Below are 18,929 nucleotides of genomic sequence, written 5' to 3'. Positions count from 1 at the left end.
TTATTATTATTATTATTATTATTATTATTACTACTACTACTAGTACTAGTACTACTACCGGTTTTACCGCGTTGTGTATCCTCTCGCTGTGGAAACAGTTGTCCCTGCACGGGAAGTAACGGTGGTGGTCTCTTCCCATTACTGGTGGGTGGATTGAGAAGAAGTGATTCCTGTTCCAGCGGGGCAGTGACCGCACGGCGGGAGATATAACCGTCTGAGCACTGCGGTGCGGCGGGTGGACTCTCATGGCCGGCATTTAAACGCCAGCGTGTGGGTGCCATTATTAAATAGAGAGAAAGAAAAAGAAAGAAAGAGAAAAGGTCTGGAATATATATATATATATATTCTAGTTCTTCTCTTTCCTTTCCTTCTTCTTTGAAAAAGGAGTTAAATTCCTACACCACCCACCACGCACCTTAATGAGTTTTTTTTTTTTTTTTCTCTTGTATTCCTCCCTACGACGTCTGCTATTGTTGTTGATGTTATTATTATCGTTGTTGGTGTTTAGTACGGCACGTTGTTTATATTGGACACTTGACGAAATAAGAGAGAGGTGATCGCAACAACAGTTAATAATTACAATAACAAAAACAATAACAATAGCAAGAAATAGAAAATATAAATATAAATATATTTCTATATATATATTTATATAAAGGTGAGGGAAGTACCTCTCACTCGTACGTGTGAAACTACACAAGAACACACACACACACCTTTTTAAAATTATTATTATTATTTTTTTTTTCGTTCCCCTTCTATTATACTCGCTGATAGAACTATGGAATATATATGTGTATGCGTACTTCTTCCTTTATGATCTCACTTCGCCAATTTTATATTTATTGTTTTTTCTTCTCCTTCTTGTGTTTCACGTACTCCCTTCTTCTGTATTCTCTCTCTCTCTCTATATATATATATATATATATATATTTATATATATATATGGCTTACCTAATTTTGCCCTTGCTGTCGCCTTTCCCAAAGTACGTGTATACCACACGGCAAGATGAGGCTATATTAGGAAAAGATAAGAAAAAAAAAAGAAAACAGAAAAGAAAAAAGAAAAGATTGAAGAAAGAGTGCGACTTATATTTCCCAGTTACTCAAGTACTATAGATACAATCAATGATAATAATAAGAATATATAATGGGAATAAGAATATAATAATAACAATCATTAAAAACGACTGGAATGTAAATAAATGTGAAAAATGTGAAAACAAAGAAGGAAAGAGAACTCTTATCTCTTAAACGGCATTTGTGTGCCCCGTCCAGAAGATCTTTGAGTGCTAGAAGAGAGAACTCCACCACCACCCCAATTGTGATTAGAGCTTCTGCTGCTTCTATTGTTATTATTATTATTATTATTATTATTATTATTACTATTATTACTACCACTGCTGCTGCGGTTGCTGTTGTTGCCAGTCTTGTAATCATTACCTCCTCTGCTTCTCCCTCTGTTGTATCCGACTCTACTATTGTCATTACCACCACCCCAACTCGTGTTGTGCTTCTTCTTGTTACCAGTATTATTATTATTAATATTACTATTATTATTACTATTATTATTATTGTTATTATTATTATTACTATGATGATGATGATGTTTTGGTTTCCACCGTTGCACTAAAAAGAGTGCTCTCTCTGTTCGTTGGAGTCCAGATGCACTCATGGCAATTCCCCCGGCCCCGCCCCCAATCTCATCACCGGCCCCACCCGCAAGATCCACACAAACCACCGATCGAGCCACCAGTACTCGTAAAGTTCCTGCCAGCATTGTATCGGATTGATGTCGGTGTTCATTATTAGGGCCTGAATGCCACTTTGGATCCATCTCACGCAGCATTTCAATCATCATTGATAATGTCTTTGGTCCTTGTTGCGGGGCGAGACGCCGCATAGAGGCATGAATGATCTTTCGAAGAGCAAAACGAATGTGAAGCATCACAACTCCAAAATGCATTGGATCTTCAATATGAAGTGCCGCATCGGGATGACCAGCTGCTGCTACTACTCCTGTTGTTGTTGATGATGATGTTGATGATATGGTTGTAGTACTTATAGCCTTATTATTATTATTATTATTATTATTATTATTATTATTATTATTATTATCACTATTATTATTACTGGTAGATGAAGTATTTACACCACTATCATCAGAAGTGTATACATCACAACCTGTTAAGGAACGTGTTATGACGGGAGCGGAACTTCGAAAGGCGGCAACTCTCTCATGTCGAGCATCATCCGCAGCGCGTATCATCGCCGTGGCTTTTTTATATTCTTCTAATGTTAACTGCCGCATGAAAGCAAAATGCATTGCTGTTTCCATCACTTCTGCTAATGTGAGACTCAATGCCGTTAAAGCACGTTTGTGAGTGAGAGATGCTGTTTGATCTGCTTGATCAGCCTTAAAGCGGGTGAGGGCATCCACATCACCTTGTTCTTCCTCACCTACAGCTGAAGATAAGATATCATTATCATTATCATTATCATCATCTAATGTATGATCTCCCATTGTTGTGTTGATCGTACTAGTATCAGATGTTAAGGGGCTTTCCAGTACCACATCTGTAGAGGAAACACCTAAACTCAACCGACGCTTTACTGAACTTTCACTACCACTCACAATAGTACCACCCGTAGTATTAATAGTAGTATTCGTATTTGAAACTAGTGTAGATCCACTATTATTATTACTATTAATACCACTATTGTTTCTTCTGGCAAGTGCGAGTTTAGAGAAGCGATCTTCTGTTGGTGGTTGTCCAAACACATCCGGGCGAAGACTCATACTACGGTAGAGAACAATCGCCAAGGCATTCTTCTTCACAAACACATCCTCACGGCAAAGTGCGGCGAGAAAAGGAATAAGAACTTCATTCGGTACAGATCCAGCAGCTCCTCGTTGAATAGAAGCAACAGTTGGTGGGGCAAGAGCATCATGGAAACTATCACGTCCAACAATTTGTTCACACAACTCTTCACAAAAGAGACGCATAGCGGCATTACGGGTATATGTATTAGATAAAATCCCTGCAGTTGCAGACATTAAAGGAGCCAAATGAGCATCCGGCCTTCGCAAGTAGAAATGAAGAGAAGCCACAACTTGTGTGACGGTGACTCCCAATGCACTACGAATATGTTGAGAAAGAACTTCATTGAAGAATGATGGTGAAAGAACGGCAAGAAGTGTAGGCGAGCGGAGAAAGAGTTCCGGTCGTTTAGATTGCCATTCTTCTAATGCCATAGTATTAACAGATGTTAGGATAGAAGCCATATTTTGATGCTTGTTATTGCTATGATAACTACTACTACTATTACTACTATTATTACCAGCCGTAGTAGGATCCATACTGTTATTATCATTATTAGTATCATTGATGTTACTACTCTGTGATGATGATGATGGTATGGGTATCACATCACATGAGAATCTACCAATAATACGATGAACCACTCGACGTGCAAGTGAAAATCCATGTGGAGCACTACGCAGTAAAAACCGTAGTGTATCTTGCACGACAACAGCAATCATCATACGTAATTCATCTGCATAGTGAATAGCCTTTTGTGCCTTTTCCGCCTCACAGCCTGGTGTAATAGCGATACTAATGGCCCGATGAGTAATAAAGTCTGTGTGATCCATCATAGCACACGTTACATTTAAGAAATGTAATAATATATTTTCTAATAAATTGGCATTTACATTCTCTGCCTCTGTTTGACGGGCATTGGCGAGTAAACGTCGTTCGGTTAAACGTCCATCGGCTCCATGTCTGTTGAATGTACCACTAAATACCGTGGTGGATCCCTCTCCACTATCATCATCCATTCCATGCCTTCTCCCACTACCATTACTATTCGTACTACTACTACTATTATTATTATTAGTATTAGTACTATTAGTAGTAGAAGTGGTAGTATTAGTACTGTTACTAGTACTAATAGTTCCAAGTAAACGGAAATGATGACAGACATTTACTGCAAATGCCAGTAAATGCATATACAAACAGGAGGATCGCATATATTCAAATAAAGCTTCTTCAGCCGAATCTGATGTTATTCCTACAGCTTTCATAGCTGCTGTAACTCTTTGACGATCTTCTGAACTTAAAAACCAATTTTTTACAGGAGTCGCACTAGAGCAGGTAAGTGGAAGACGACGTCGTTGGTATAAACGTGGTCCATGATGTTGAGGTAATTGCATAAATTTAATTAAATTCACAGCATTTCCATCACATCGTGGACGTAGAAGAACATGTTGCCGTGCAAGATATGTGATAATGGTTCTAGCTAACTCTTCCAACTCTGGTTCCTCACGCAATCCACGTGGAAGATCACCTAAAATAGTAAGAAGAACATCTAATGGAACTTGTTGTTCTGGATATTGTTCTTCTTTTTCTTTTTCCTTATTATTATGAGATTGTGATTTCTTCGTATGTGTATTACTACCTTCTCTTTTTCTTTTCACTATTAAAGTGTTGATATCATCATGATAAGGAAGTTCCACATCTTCTGGTACAACTCCCGCATTATGTCGGGCGAGTTGTGCCATGATATTCTCTTCTAGAGAGAAGAGAGCACTAATATATTTTGCAGTCTCTTCATTTTCATAATTAATCATCATTCTCTTATTATTAGTACTATTAATAGTAGTAGTTTCTTTTTCTCCAAACTGTGTTAAGGATCGTTGTCGCTGGACCAACTGTAGTAATTCCTGTTGTTGATGATCAAATTGTGTACGATAGGGTTCTAAGAATTCCTTTCGCCACTCGGAAGTGAGATGTGCCCAGAGTTTACGGCGCTTCTCCACAGGCACAGGTGATCGCCAATGCGTGAGAGAATCAAAACTAGCAAAGATTACTTCAGAAGAAGGAAACCCCACAATCTCTCGTAAAGTACATCGATGAAAAACAATAGAAAGACAATTAAAATGTGTTAATATGATACGTGATGTTTGTGGAATGGCAGAGGCGGTATCGGCCACAGCACCTGTTCCTGAAGACATCCGTACACGACGACATTGTCGAATTAATAATTCTATTGCTTCTGTATTTGAAATGACACCATTTCCTTCTCCTTCTTCTAATAACACTGCAGCCTCCATATCGATCATACCATTCGTACTGTGTGGATCCATAATAGACACCGCCGCCGCCGAAGAAGAAGAAGAAGATCCAACAACAACATCATCATCATTATCATCTACTGAGAGTTCATCGCCATCACTATTACTTTTATTATTATTATTATTATTATTATTATTATTATAATCCTGCCGTGGACGCTCTACATGTAATAAGGATGGATCCTCCACAACATTTTCAATCACCACGGCGGCAGATTCACACGTCCATTCCACTACACAATCCGAATGACGTCCTTGTGTGGTTCGTGAAGCCACAACTTCCCTCAATTCATTCTCTAAATCACGAAAAGATTCTAAAAGAAGACGTAATTCTTCTCTAGATGGAATATGTAATTTAGGGGAAATGGCTGTGGAAGTACTTTTCTTCCCTTTTCGACTTCTTGACTTCTTTGTTTGTACAATTTCCTCACAGAGGGTTCGCCAGACACGGTGGATAATACAACCTGCTGGTTTATACCGCGCGGAGGCCACCGCAAGTGTACGCAATGATGTGAGAAGTGCGGTGATATCTGTACGTTGTCGCATTCCAAGGCCTAATCGTATCGCGAGACGATGAGAAACTTGAAGATCTCGTAAAATAGATTGTAAACTTTCAGTTAATGTATCCAGTAAAGGTGATTCAGTACTCTCTACTATATCTTTAGATTCCCCACTATCACTATTATTATTATTATTATTATTCTTTTTCCGCTTCTGCTGTTTCTTGTTATTCATATGGATATGAGATGTCTTACTACACTTCTCTACAAGTTCATCAATAGTAGCTAAAAGAGATTCCGTAGATCGTCTAATTGTTCCTGTAAAACAAACACGTCTGTAATCAACGGCCACAACTTTTCCTAATAAGGCTGTAACACATAAACTAACCCATAACATTTGAGCTCGTTCAGCATGAAATTGTTCTTGTAATTCAATAGGTACATGAAGAATAGCCCGTATACATCCTTGCAAGACACGAGAGAGTGTTTGTAATGCTAACAGGAGAACATCACGAAGTTCATCATCAAGGGCATCTTGCTGAAGTGCACAGCAACGAATAGCATCCAACACCGCATCGAAACAAACAACAAGACAATCAAGAAACATTCGCAACTGTCGTTCTTCTTCAGGACTACGATTTACCGCTAGTGTTGTAAAATACATTCCATACTCTTCTCCCTGTTCCATTTCCATCATATCTGTATCTTTTTCATTCATATCCACATCACTTTCCTTACGACGTGTAGATGTAGATCCACGGTATTTCACAGAAGCCCGTTGTAAAAGCACTACTGCTTGTTTCATTGCAAAAAACATTGTTCGGTACTCTCCACGAGTGGCGTGTCGAAGTAAACCCTGCAAAGGAGAACCACGATCAAATCCCAACAGTGTAAGCGTGGAATCCGACATCATATCCGAGAGACAGAGAATACTTCTTAACATATTATGCGGTAATCTCGGTGTGCTGGGAACAGAGAGAGCACGTAATTGAGAAAGAATAGCTGTTGTAGCTACTTCTTCTACAGATGTGGTGGTCGCTAATTGACGTTTACGTCTAATCTTTAAAGAAGTCTCTGCGAGATTAAAAGCCCATGTTACCATAGTCCAACTCCCTGCAGAACTAAGATATCCCATATAATCTAATAACACTAATGGGGCTTCTTCTACACGTGCAAGTGAAGACATGGCTTTTTCTCGACATACAATACTTCCATTAGTGATAGTATGATGAAGAGATGGAGTGGGATCTAATGGTGTACGTGAAAGTCGTTCCTGTTCACGTAAATAGTGTTCCATAAAACGAACAAGATAACCAAGAACATGAGCACTAATAGAAGTACTTGCCATGAAAGTTAAACACTTCACAGACTCTTCCACCAGTTGTTTTTCAATACTGACAGAAGAAGAGGATGAAGGGGATAAAGAAGACGAAGGAACATAAGAAGTACACGGTACACGATGTAAACCCTGCAAGTAATGTTGTAAAGCCGTCATACAACTATTCTCACGTCCACTATATAATGATTGGACACGTGAAAAGGGTAAAAGACGATTACTAAGATCGAGTATTTGTAAATAGGAAGCCCGATTTCCTCTTGTTAACAAATACGTAATGGTATTACTACTACTACTACCATTACTATTACTATTCATAATAATATCTGTGATTGTACTTTTATCTGTAGGTAACTGCGCGGCGGGTAAACCATATCCACTCGCACGCTTTCCACCTCCTCGCCTTGCATGTCGAAGACAATAAACAGCCGTACGAATAAGAAGATCATTCGCATCACTGCGAAGTACAGTTTCTAATCTTACATTTGGCCAGGAAGCAAATCTTGACAATTCTGCAAGAATAAAAAGAGCTGATTCACATGTTGCCGAGTGTGTTTCCGCATCATCCTCATCTGCACTCTTTGCAAGACTTCCCAGTATAGCAGGAAGACAAAGTTTTAATAAATACTGATCACCAAACCGCATCATCTCTTCCTGATCTGTACCAAGTCTAAGGTGCATTTCAAAGAGAGCATCAATAAATCCGGCATATCCATTTAAAAGAAGAAGTTCTGCATCTCCCGTAAGTGTTGTGAGAAAAGATGAAAAGACACCTAATACCCACTCTCGCATCATTGTTCGGGATGTATCTTGACTACCACTACCACTAGTTGTCCGTACTAAATTGGTAGCTGCACGAATATTAGAAAGCACTAATGCACATGTCCATTGTTTTACAAGTGGAGAAAGATAAAAAGCATGCGAAAGACATTTCAATGCCGTTTCTGTAGAATGTTTTAACCAATCACTATTCCCACTACAACGTGCCCGTTGTACCAATAAATTAACAAGATTCTCTTCTAATATAGCATGAAATGGGGAAACTAATTGTATGAGATGCTGTTGTTGTGAAGGATATTGTAGGAGAAGTGGGGCTCCACTGCGTAACCACCAGTTACTCGCAAGAGCATCGGTGTAGTAATGATTTCGCAATAGTGTTTCTTGTGTGCCTGCCACTATAGTGAGACCCACAGCTCGCCTGATATTCACATCTCGAGTAAATAATGGATCCGCTAACTCATATACACGTTGAACAGCAGCAGCGAAGGTAGCCGCAAAGAGTCGTAAACTCACAGTAACAAAGAGTGGTAAAACCAATTCGGATGATTCTTGGGATTTAAACTCATATATACTTTTACCCATTTTAACTCCTCCATCTGGTCGTTTTGTATTTATTTCTTGTACACGACGATATGCAATGAGTAAGGATAACCAGGTATTTTCTAAAGCACACGTACGGTGTTGTAAATCTACAGAATGAGAATCCGAAAGTTGGATAACGGCATCCTTTGAAGCTACAATAATATCAAACAAGGGACTATTCTCAGAGGTTTCTATAGTCATTCCACCCTTATTAGTATTAGTATTATGACTATTATCATTATTATTACTATTATCTGTATTGCCAAGGTGTTCTGATGAGACGATACCATCTTCCCATAATCTCCGTGATGAAAATCGAGAAGATTTTCGGGTTGTTTCTGTGGGATTTGATAACAATACACCATCTTCATCACCTTTTTTAAACATGGAACGACCACTACGAGGTCTATTAAAGCGTCCATCATCCATATTATTATTATTATTATTATTATTATTATTACTAATACCTCCATCACTATCCTTATCATTACTACTATTGGCATCATCTTTTCCAGTTTTACTCGTATCATTCCCCGTCTCATGTTGAACGGAAAGAATGGCTTTACGTTCCTCATACGCATTCTCATCAAAGTAGAGCATAGCACTAATAGTAGCAATAAGTTCTGTCTGCACTAACTCCAATTGTGGGTTATTACTATTACTATTATTATTATTATCATTAATGGTTCGGACTCCATTAGGGTGTGAAGTACCACTCAAGTGTGTGATGGTGTCAAATAAGGTTTCTAGTAAAACAGGTACGAGTCGCAGCCACCAAAAGGCAAGTCGAATGCCGTGATGAGGTACAATTCTTTTTTGTCGCAACCAACAATGACGAATCGTACGAATCATCTTCACTGTACAATTTTCTTTATGCGTTGTTGTTTGGCCCAATTCCCTTTGCGTAGATGTAGTAGTAGTAGTAGTTAGATAAATAGGAATGATTTTACAATAGGCTGCACAACAGGAGAGAAGAGCATCACCTAATGCCCCTTTGAATGTGAGGGTATGTTGTTTATTCCCATGATGTTCCTGTCCAGAACAGAGATGAAATGCCTTAATAAAAAGTGCTTCCAAACCTTCTAATGGTTCTATATATCCATTTGTATCACGAACTGTAAATACACGTTTTTCTATTTCAGAGATCATACAATACACAACCCTCTGCAATCGAATAGATTTATTATTATTATCATGATGATGATGATGATTTTCCATTTCCTCCTTTTCGTTAGGTTTTGTTTTCTTCTTTACAGAAGAATGTCCTTCAGTGGAGGAGTTCATCGGCATAGAAGAAGAAGAAGAAGAGGACGATGATGATGATAATAATAATGATGATGATTGTGCCTGCAGCATTATTCCTTCCATCAATCGACACAACATAGATACTCGCCAGAGTGTATTCGGTAATGTATCTTGTTGAGATGATGTCCCTGTTTTCTCTTCATGTATATAATTATCTTTATAATGTCGTTTTCCTTTTACTGCTGTTCCTCTTATCTCTGTAGGGAGAGAGAGAGTGTCTAATGTATTCAAGAACTCACAGATAACACGCCGTAGTGCCTCTTCCTCTGTGTAGTGTTGACTAACTTGATCAAATGTAATAGTTGCACAGGCGATGAGTTCATTCCATTCTCGTAATTCTCCCCAAAATCGAAGTTGACGACTTAATGGAGCCACAGCTGTTTCATTAGCATACAATGGCAATCGAATGTTTGATATATCTTGTGAGAAAAATTCCCCCACCACTCCATTTCTTCGTCCCTTCAACGTGACGGCAAGTAGTTTACACAATATCATCATAGCCGCATCTGGTGATAAGGGAGACTTTAATAAAGTTGTTGGTACAGTTGTGGGAATAGTATTCATGGATGAACGTTTGCGTGAAGTTTGTGTAGATTGTAAATTCCCCTCATTCCATTCCACATCAAATAATCCAGTTTCATCCACATTTGTAATACGAGGATAGACAACTCGATTGGATGATTTCTTTAATCTCCCTATTCTCTTCTCTGTTCCTTTTTTCATAATAGTAGAAGTAGAAGTGTTTGTGGATATCGTAGATGTGAGTAGTGCCTCTTTTGCTCGCCATACAAGTCGTCGAAGGAGACGTGTTGAGTGCTGCTGCATTTCCGCACGTGTTCGCCCTTCACTCACATTATTATTATCATCATTATCACTATTATTATTATTATTATCACTCTTCACAATAGGAGTATTATCTGCAGTAATGGAGTTTATGCATCTCACTGTTGTAGTGATGGGATGATGTGTGGAAAGAATGGCAATCGTATTATTTAGCCGTCGCCATGCACGGGAGGCGGCCCACATACATACAGAGACTGAGTGAAATAGATAGATAGATAGATAGATAGAGATAAGTGAATAGAGAATGAAAAGAGAAGGGGAGCTTTCCCTTTTCTTTTCTTTTTTTTCTCTTTTCTTCTTTATATATATATATATTCCTTTCAGTTTCTTTTCTCTTCCTTCGTTTACACGCACGAAGCCTTTGCAATACACCCAAGAAAGGGCCCAAAAGAGCTTTGCTAGTCGTGCTGTTCAGAAATAGAAAAAAAAAAGAAGAAAAGAAAAGAAAAGAAAAGAAATCAATTCAATAAATCCAAGACTCTCATTATTATTATTATTATTTACATAATCGTTTTTTTTTTTGTTGTTGTTGTTGTATCATAATTTAATCTTTTTTTCTTTTTTTTTTTTCCTCTTTTGTTTATTCTTACTCTTACTCTTACACTTCTTCAGATAGACAACAATAACAAAAGTAAAAAAAAAAAAAAAAACAGAAACAATAGTTATAATGATCATAAGGTTACAAGTACGGTGCCCATTTTTTTTTTTTTCTTTTCCTTTTTTTTTTTAATAAAAAAAAAACCTTTTTCGGTTTTCCTTTTCTTTCGTTCTTTCATTTTCGTTTAAATTCTTCTTTTTTTTTCTGTTCTTTTTGGGCATTGATATTAACGGATTTGTGTATTATTCGATGTACTTCATTTCATTTCTTTTTTTTTTTTCTTTTCCTTTGTGATCTTCACTCTTTTCATTCAAAAAAAAAAAAAAAAGCATTCCTTCGCTCCAAATTAATGTGTTACTTTTTTTTCTTCTTTCTTTTAGTTTCCATTCAGAGTCTTTCGCTCCCTTTCGTCTTTCTCTCCTCCGTCCCTTCTTTCTCCCCATATATATATATATATATATATACTCTTTCATTTTCTTCTTTTTTCTCTTTCTTCCTCCCTCTTTCCCACATAAGGAGAGAGATGGAAACAGAGAAAAAAGAATTAAAAAAAAGAGAGAAAAAGGAGAACAGAAAAGAAATAGATAGATAGAGTGAATGTGTACATGCGTGAAGACAGAACAAAGAAAAAGAAGAGGATAGCAAACACTAACAATATCACCACTACCACCATCAACAACAATAACAATAACAACAAGGAGGAGAAGGACTTCACATTACCACAAAGAAAATCTCCTCATCTTCACCTTATGCACGTAATAAATAATAATAATAACAACAACAATGATGATATCAACATCAACCCCCCACACATGTATATAGATAGATATAGATAGACGTATATATATATATATATATACATACAAATATATATAAATATATTTTTTCTCTTTAGACTCCTCCACGTTCGAGTACATCCCGCAGAACGGCGGCGTCTGGAGTAACGCCCACACTTGCCGTTCCCACACGCGGCCGCTCGCCCACCATAATAGCAGCACTGATGGATTGCAGTTCATCACACATCCCACGCGTTACGGCGGTGTGCAGCCAACGACGTGAAGAGGCAAATGTCATTTGAAAGAGTGGACTCGCACTGCGAGCAATCACACCTGTGAAGTTAAAGTTCTCCCACACCCCACGGTGAGTGGCGGCATCTGCAATAAGGGTGAGATGTCTGTGATCCACGGAATAGCGACCAAAGAGTTTACGGAGTTCATCATAAAGAGCACGATAGGCAGCTTCTATACCAAAAGCATATGCCATTTCACGAATATCAGTAGAGCGGGCCTTTCGCACCTTCACAGATCGCAATACACCTCCTCGTTTCTCCTTTTCTCCTGTTTCCATCGGATTGGAATGAGAACGATTCAACGAACTTTTTATATTGATTGTAAAGAGAGAGAGAAAGGCGAGTACACGACGCACGGTAGCCCCTGCGCCTGTAAAGACAAGTTCTCCACAACGGCGATTATTGGCATTTCGTGTAAAGGCGACCGCCTCAAATGGCGGCAACAGTGACGATGGAAGTGATTGAGACAACAACGCCGCCGCAACGACATCCGGCACAACCGCCACAACACCCGGTGGAAGTCGCAACACTACATTGACCACAAATAAATCCTCATCATCATCGTTCACATTATCCTCTTTATCCGCATGAGCATGATGATGATGATGATTATTATTATTATTAATATTGTTCTTCTTGTTTTTATTGTTGTTGTTGTTGTTGTTTGGATTGGGATTGGGTTTTAATGAGGAAAGTGCCACTCCATCACGACGAGCAGCGGTGAGACTCAATGGTGAAATATCAACAGTAAACGCATGTCCACCATAAGAGGCACGTAATGGTAGAAATGTACGGTAATTCACTCTAGAGCTAGACTTACCAGCCACATTCTTCTTTTCATTCATATTCATATCTTCCTCATCCTCATCCTCTTCATTCTTATTATCTTTATGAACAACAACATTATCCTCCTCATCATCTGTATCGGCTTCTTCCTCTTCATTCTCAAATCCATCTAATGGATCGGCACCGCCCTGTTGACTGCGAAGAGCGGGAGATGTACGGGCTCCACGCACACTGCCAGTACATTTACCGCTGCTCTTCCCATCATCATCATCATCATCCTCATCGGCTTCACTGACACTATCGCTGAGGGCATCTCCACCGTGATCTCCAACCGAACTTCCATCATCATTACCCACACCACCAGCAGCATCTGTAAAATCTCGTGGTTTAATCATAACGTCTGTTCCATCTGTGATATCTTCACCAGTGGCACCTGCTGTATCTTTTTCCTCACGTGTACGACCTCGTAATACTTTTACAACACGCTTCGCAAACTGTCGTAGGGCCTCTGTAAAAGACTCTAGATGTTCAGAAGGTGACATACACATACAATCTCGGCTTTCATCCAAGTGGGATTGAGAAAAGAGTAATGCAATCGTTAATACCGTCGCATCTCTTTGTCGGGCAACATGATAATGCCAACCTTTTCCAGCATTTCGAACTCTACTGTTATTAGGACCGTTGTCACCATTGGGGTTTTTACTATCCCCATCATTATTATTATTATTATCATTATTTGTACCACGAGCCAAACAATCAATCAGTTTTGTTGGAACTGCCGCACGTAATAATCGTGCAATCGCCACTTCATCTTCATCCGTTGCATTTTCCACCGGTACCACCACTGCAGCATTTTGAACAGAGGCATGAATGAGTAATTCACGTAAACGTGGAATACCCTCCGTGACGTGTGTAACGGTTGAACCAGCACTGTGAAATGTGTTGAGTGTCATTTGTGTGGATGGCTCACCTGCGGCCTGAGCTGCGAGAAGCCCAACCGGTTCACCAGGATCACAGAAAGCACGTAAACGTTTATTCGTCGTCAATTCTGTAAGGACATCACGGTAGTATTCCACATTCTCTTCTCGTTTTTCTGCAAGTTTTTCCTTTAAACGATTCTGTGCACTCCATCGTGCCACTTGAGAGACTTTATGAAAAAGTGGAAATGTCGCCTTATTTCGTAAATACTCTTCCATTCCATCTTGCATATAACGTGGAAGTGGATTTTCCTGCACTTGCTGTTCCAAATGTTGTTGTCGCACCTGCGCCTTATCCTCACCTGTTGTTGCTGTTGTTGTTGTTATTGTTGTTGTATGTGTAGATACCACTTCCTCCTCATCTGCACGGGGACGTTTCCCACGTTGAATCTTTTCCTTTTCTTGTTGTTCCTCTGCGGTGGTAGCCCCAACATCTACACCAAAGCGTTTGCCAAGATCCACCACATTCTCCTTTGCCATTTCCCATGCTTGCAGGGTAGAAGCCTTACATGGATCCAATCCATCTCCACCGTATGTAAATTGCACAACACTTCCATTGGAATCCCGCACGGAATGATCCCAGTGAACAATGAGACTCTCCAATCCTTTAATAAGACAACGTTGGAGATGTCCAGATCGAGAGGTTTTCACTGCAGTATCAATAAGACCATCACGACCCGCCATGGCGTGAATTGTATACTCTGGTGGTCGAATACCAGAGGCAAATCGTCCAATTGCATATCCAAATGATCTTGCTCGTCTTTCATGAGGGAAAAAGGCGGGAAGTGTTTTTGCCGAATTCATTCTCTTCACACGTCGTCCATCAAAGAGTTGTTGTCCAAGTCCAAGAGCCATTTGAGTGGCATTTGCATTACTTCCCTTTGCTCCTGATGTGGTCATCATAAGAAGATGATTACGAGGAAATGGTACCATCATTCGTCCTGGCATAAATTCCTGTTGTAGTTTAGTGGCATATTCCATAATCTTTGGCATTGCAATAGCCTCATCATCTGGAAGTTGTAAAGGCGCTTCATCCAATTGTCGTAATAATTCATATCGACGTTGTTCCTGAACAAGAAACATATCATCCATACCAATAGAAAATCCTTCTCGTTGTAAACTTTGAGATAAAATACGACCCAAGGCTCCAAATAATTGACCCACTTTATGTGGTCCATACAACTCATGAACTACATGTGCAATAGACATACTAGAAGCACCAAGTTGTTTTTTACACATCAATCCAATAAGTAATTCACTGTTCATAAAGAATACACTATCATCATCCATAGCACGACGTGTAAAAGTACGTATTTCATCACTTCCTGGAATAGTTGTATTATATGCAGTGGGTTGAATAAGTGAAGTTCCTTTTAAAGTCACTCCACTTTCTCCACCTCGTGTGGTACTACGAGAACGTCCTCCTACACCACTTACAAAACGTATAATAACAGAAATTAACTGTTTACCAGTCCATAATGGACGAGGACGTAATATAGCTGGAACTGGAATAAGTTCCGAAAGTGTAACTTCATGTTGTTGCTGCATATAAGGGGCAAGTCCATAGTAAACAAGTTGAACAAAGGTGGCATGATCCAAAAATTTATCACGTAATGTTAACATCACACCTGCGGCTACATGATCTTGAATAAGACCACGAATAGGTTTTCCAGAAGTTGGTACAAGATAATTAAGATTTGCATCCATTAATGTATCTAATTCCGCTTTAGCTTCTAAACTTTGTGGAACATGAATATTCATTTCATCTCCATCAAAATCGGCATTAAAGGAACTACCATTAACGTAATGAAATCGAAGGGTTTTGTATCCAGATAAAACCTTTACCCGATATCCCATCATACTTGGTTTATGTAATGTTGGTTGACGATTAAATACCACACGATCTCCATCCAAAATATGACGATAGACAATAAGTGTCATTCCACTTTGAGCCATCGCAAAATACTTCGCGGCGTGTTGTCGTCTTGTTTGTTCAGGTACATTAAGATCCACAAATCGAATTTCACCATTCGCGTGTCGGAGTTCTAAGTGTGTGGCTCCAGGATACCGCTGTGGGCCATTAATTACACACCGTTTAAGAAGATTCATTCGTGCTGGGGCGAAACAGGTAACCTGTTCAGGAAAAGATAAACTACGGGAGAATGGACGAGGTAATAAAACTTCATTTGGTTCCACTAATGGATCAGGAGAAATAACAGAACGACAGGCTTGATTGACACGTTTTCCCATCATATTCATACGGAAAAGTCCTTCTTTTTTGGCAAAACTTTCTAATATTCCTTGATATACCTCATTTACTTTTACCTGTAGATTACGTAGATTAATTTCATTAGCGATTTCTTGAGCTGTAGAGACAAGATTACGATCTGGTGTAGAATTATTTCGCAACATTTGATAACATTCAATCTGTTCTACAAATCCAAGCACATCTGAGAGTGCACGTGTTTGAGTATCTGGTGAGATTGCCCCACTATCCTGCACCTGTACACCAGATGAGAGACGTAAAGGTAAAGGAGGAACGAGAATACGATCTATAAAGAAAACTTTATACATTTCTCGGCCTGGAAGTGGTGTGGAATGTGAAGTAGATACAGAAGGTTCACCAAGGTGTGGGAATAGTAAAGAGAGCATACTATCTTCCTTATGACAAAGTTGTTTTAAGTGTTCACGGATATCTTGATTTCGGAAATAGGTGTGACTTCTCTTATGTAATTTATTATTTTCCTCCCATTCACGTAATTGAGCTTGTGAAAGAAGTGCATTGGCGACATTTACATTGGCACTATTTTTCTTAAAAAAGAAGAAGAAATGACCATTTCGTTTAGTTATACGCGGGGATAATCCATTGCAGTGGGAACACACATTCGGATATTCCCGTAAATCCCGCAATGCCTGACGTGCGATATTATTACGCACATCTATAGCTCCCTTATTATTATTATTGTTATTATTGTTGTTAGTTGTTTCTCCTCCTATTTCTTCTGTTGTTGTTAACATTGTTGTTGTGGTTGTTGTTGTTGTTGTTGGATGTTTCTCTGTAGATGTGAGGCCATATCTTCTAAGAATCCTTTCCACATGTTCTTCCAGCAAACTCACATCATTCACCACCTCTTCATTAGCCACATGTAATCTTTTATGCCGGGCATCATTTCCCTTCGCATTTGTCACTACATCTAATAAATGTAATGCCTCTCCAATGAGTCCACAGTCAATCAATCGCAGGGTTTGTCGATATCTCTCCACATCAAACAATGGTGCTCGGAATTTATGACAAAAGAAACACTTTGCCTGCAGTAACAACTCCGCCTCTTCCACCAAGTGTGGATTCATCACAAACATGCGGACTTCACTCTGCAGTGGATTGCCAGGGAAAAGACGCGGCATCCCAACAAACCCAAAGTGCCCCTGGCACCGTTCATTGCCGTATTTCCCTGTTAAACTCGCCGCGCAGGTCTGACAGGACTGTGGCGGATATGTGCGGACATCAAAGTTCCCCATGCGGGGATCGTAGAAAGTGGCGTGTTCTTCACCGGCCCGCATGACTGGCCGCCACGGGGCTGTTTTCTCCTCCTGCCCGCAGCGCGTGCGGACTTCGACGAACGCCATGTTGGACATATCGTGAGGGCTGAGAAGAGAGAGGGAGACGGCCATCTTTTCAGGCATCACGTGGCGGGTTTTGAGATCGCCCACGTATGCGTGGAATGGAAATGCCGTGATGAGCGACATCGCTACTGTGTGTTTTTTTACATGTGGTATATATATATATATATATATATATATATATATATATATATATATAGGTAAAGATAGATATAATGCGTTTAGCATGTACAGTAATCACCTTACCTCCAATACAACGGAGTGAGGGGGTAGAGAGAAGGAGAAAAAGAGGGATAAAGAAGTTTCTTCGTACAGACATATACGTAAGGAAAAAACAAAAATCAAATCTCATTTTCATTTTTTTTTTATTTTTTTATACTTTATTCTTCTTCTTCTTGTTCTTATTCCTCTAGTGGATTAGCCATTGTTCTGTATAATAATTGCTGCAGATATCTTTCAAATTCTTAAACCTTTTTCTTTTTTTTGCGATTCCATTGTTTTTTTTTTTCCCCCGCTTCTATTCGATCAAAACACTTCCGTACATATTTTCTCTCTCTATTTTTTCTTTTTTTTTTCCTTCAACGCTCAACATTAAGAAAGAAATAAAATATTCTTATTACCTCTACCCTCTTTTCTTTTCTTTTCTTTTCTTTTCATTACACTTCCAAACAGCAGCGAGACCTACAAGTCTCAGATGCACAGAAGCCCAAATTTTTTCCTCTTTCAGTTTTTCTTTTATCTTTATTATTTCATTTTTCCTTTTTTTTTTTTTTTCTTCGCTTCTGATAGTTTTCACGCAGGGAAAAAATATATCACCTTCAGACGGCAATAACCCCACAAAAAACGAATAGAACACAGATGAGAATTACAGCAAAAGATAGATAGATAAATAGATATAGATAGACAAATAATGGTAATAAAAGTCTTAAGTAGAGGAACAATTATTATCATTGCATCTTCTTAAACAGAGAAAAATACAGCAATGAAATATATATATATATATATATATATATATATATATATATATATATATATATATTTATTTACGTGTATGAAAGCCATAAAAATCATCTCATTCATTCATTCATCTCAGAAATAATCAAACAAAAACGTACACGCAGATAATAAATACCGAAGAGGTAAAATATCGGGGATATATACAAACAAATAGATTAGATAGATATCCATAAAAATAGATGGGGAATAGTAAATATATACATACGACTACAGGTTTAATTATGGTTTCTATTGTGCATTTTGTAGGAAGGAAAAGCAATAATAATAATAATAATAATAATAATAACAATATCAACAAAACAATAGAAAATCGAACGTGTGGCGTTGAGACAAAGCAGTAAGAACAAAAAAAAAAAAAAAAAAAAAAAAACAAAAAAA

At 38.6% G+C, this 18,929-nt stretch overlaps 2 protein-coding genes across 2 annotated transcripts; both read right to left on the bottom strand.

The window, feature by feature from the left end:
* Window positions 1-1,243: 1,243 nt before the first annotated feature.
* On the bottom strand, window positions 1,244-10,666 carry TM35_000101420 (uncharacterized protein; the record flags this gene model as incomplete). Its single annotated transcript, XM_029024633.1, has 1 exon — window positions 1,244-10,666. The coding sequence occupies one exon, from the start codon at window positions 10,664-10,666 to the stop codon at window positions 1,244-1,246; it is 9,423 nt and encodes a 3,140-aa protein (XP_028883940.1).
* A 1,306-nt stretch (window positions 10,667-11,972) lies between these two features.
* TM35_000101410 (putative DNA-directed rna polymerase I largest subunit) lies at window positions 11,973-17,660 on the bottom strand (the record flags this gene model as incomplete). Its single annotated transcript, XM_029024632.1, has 1 exon — window positions 11,973-17,660. One exon carries the CDS (start codon window positions 17,658-17,660, stop codon window positions 11,973-11,975), a length of 5,688 nt encoding a protein of 1,895 aa, XP_028883939.1.
* Between the last annotated feature and the right edge of the window lie 1,269 nt (window positions 17,661-18,929).

This window comes from Trypanosoma theileri (assembly GCF_002087225.1).
Source record: "Trypanosoma theileri isolate Edinburgh chromosome Unknown TM35_Tth_10_V1, whole genome shotgun sequence".
NCBI classification, from domain to species: domain Eukaryota; phylum Euglenozoa; class Kinetoplastea; order Trypanosomatida; family Trypanosomatidae; genus Trypanosoma; species Trypanosoma theileri.
This window is presented reverse-complemented; position numbering and strand designations above follow the sequence as displayed.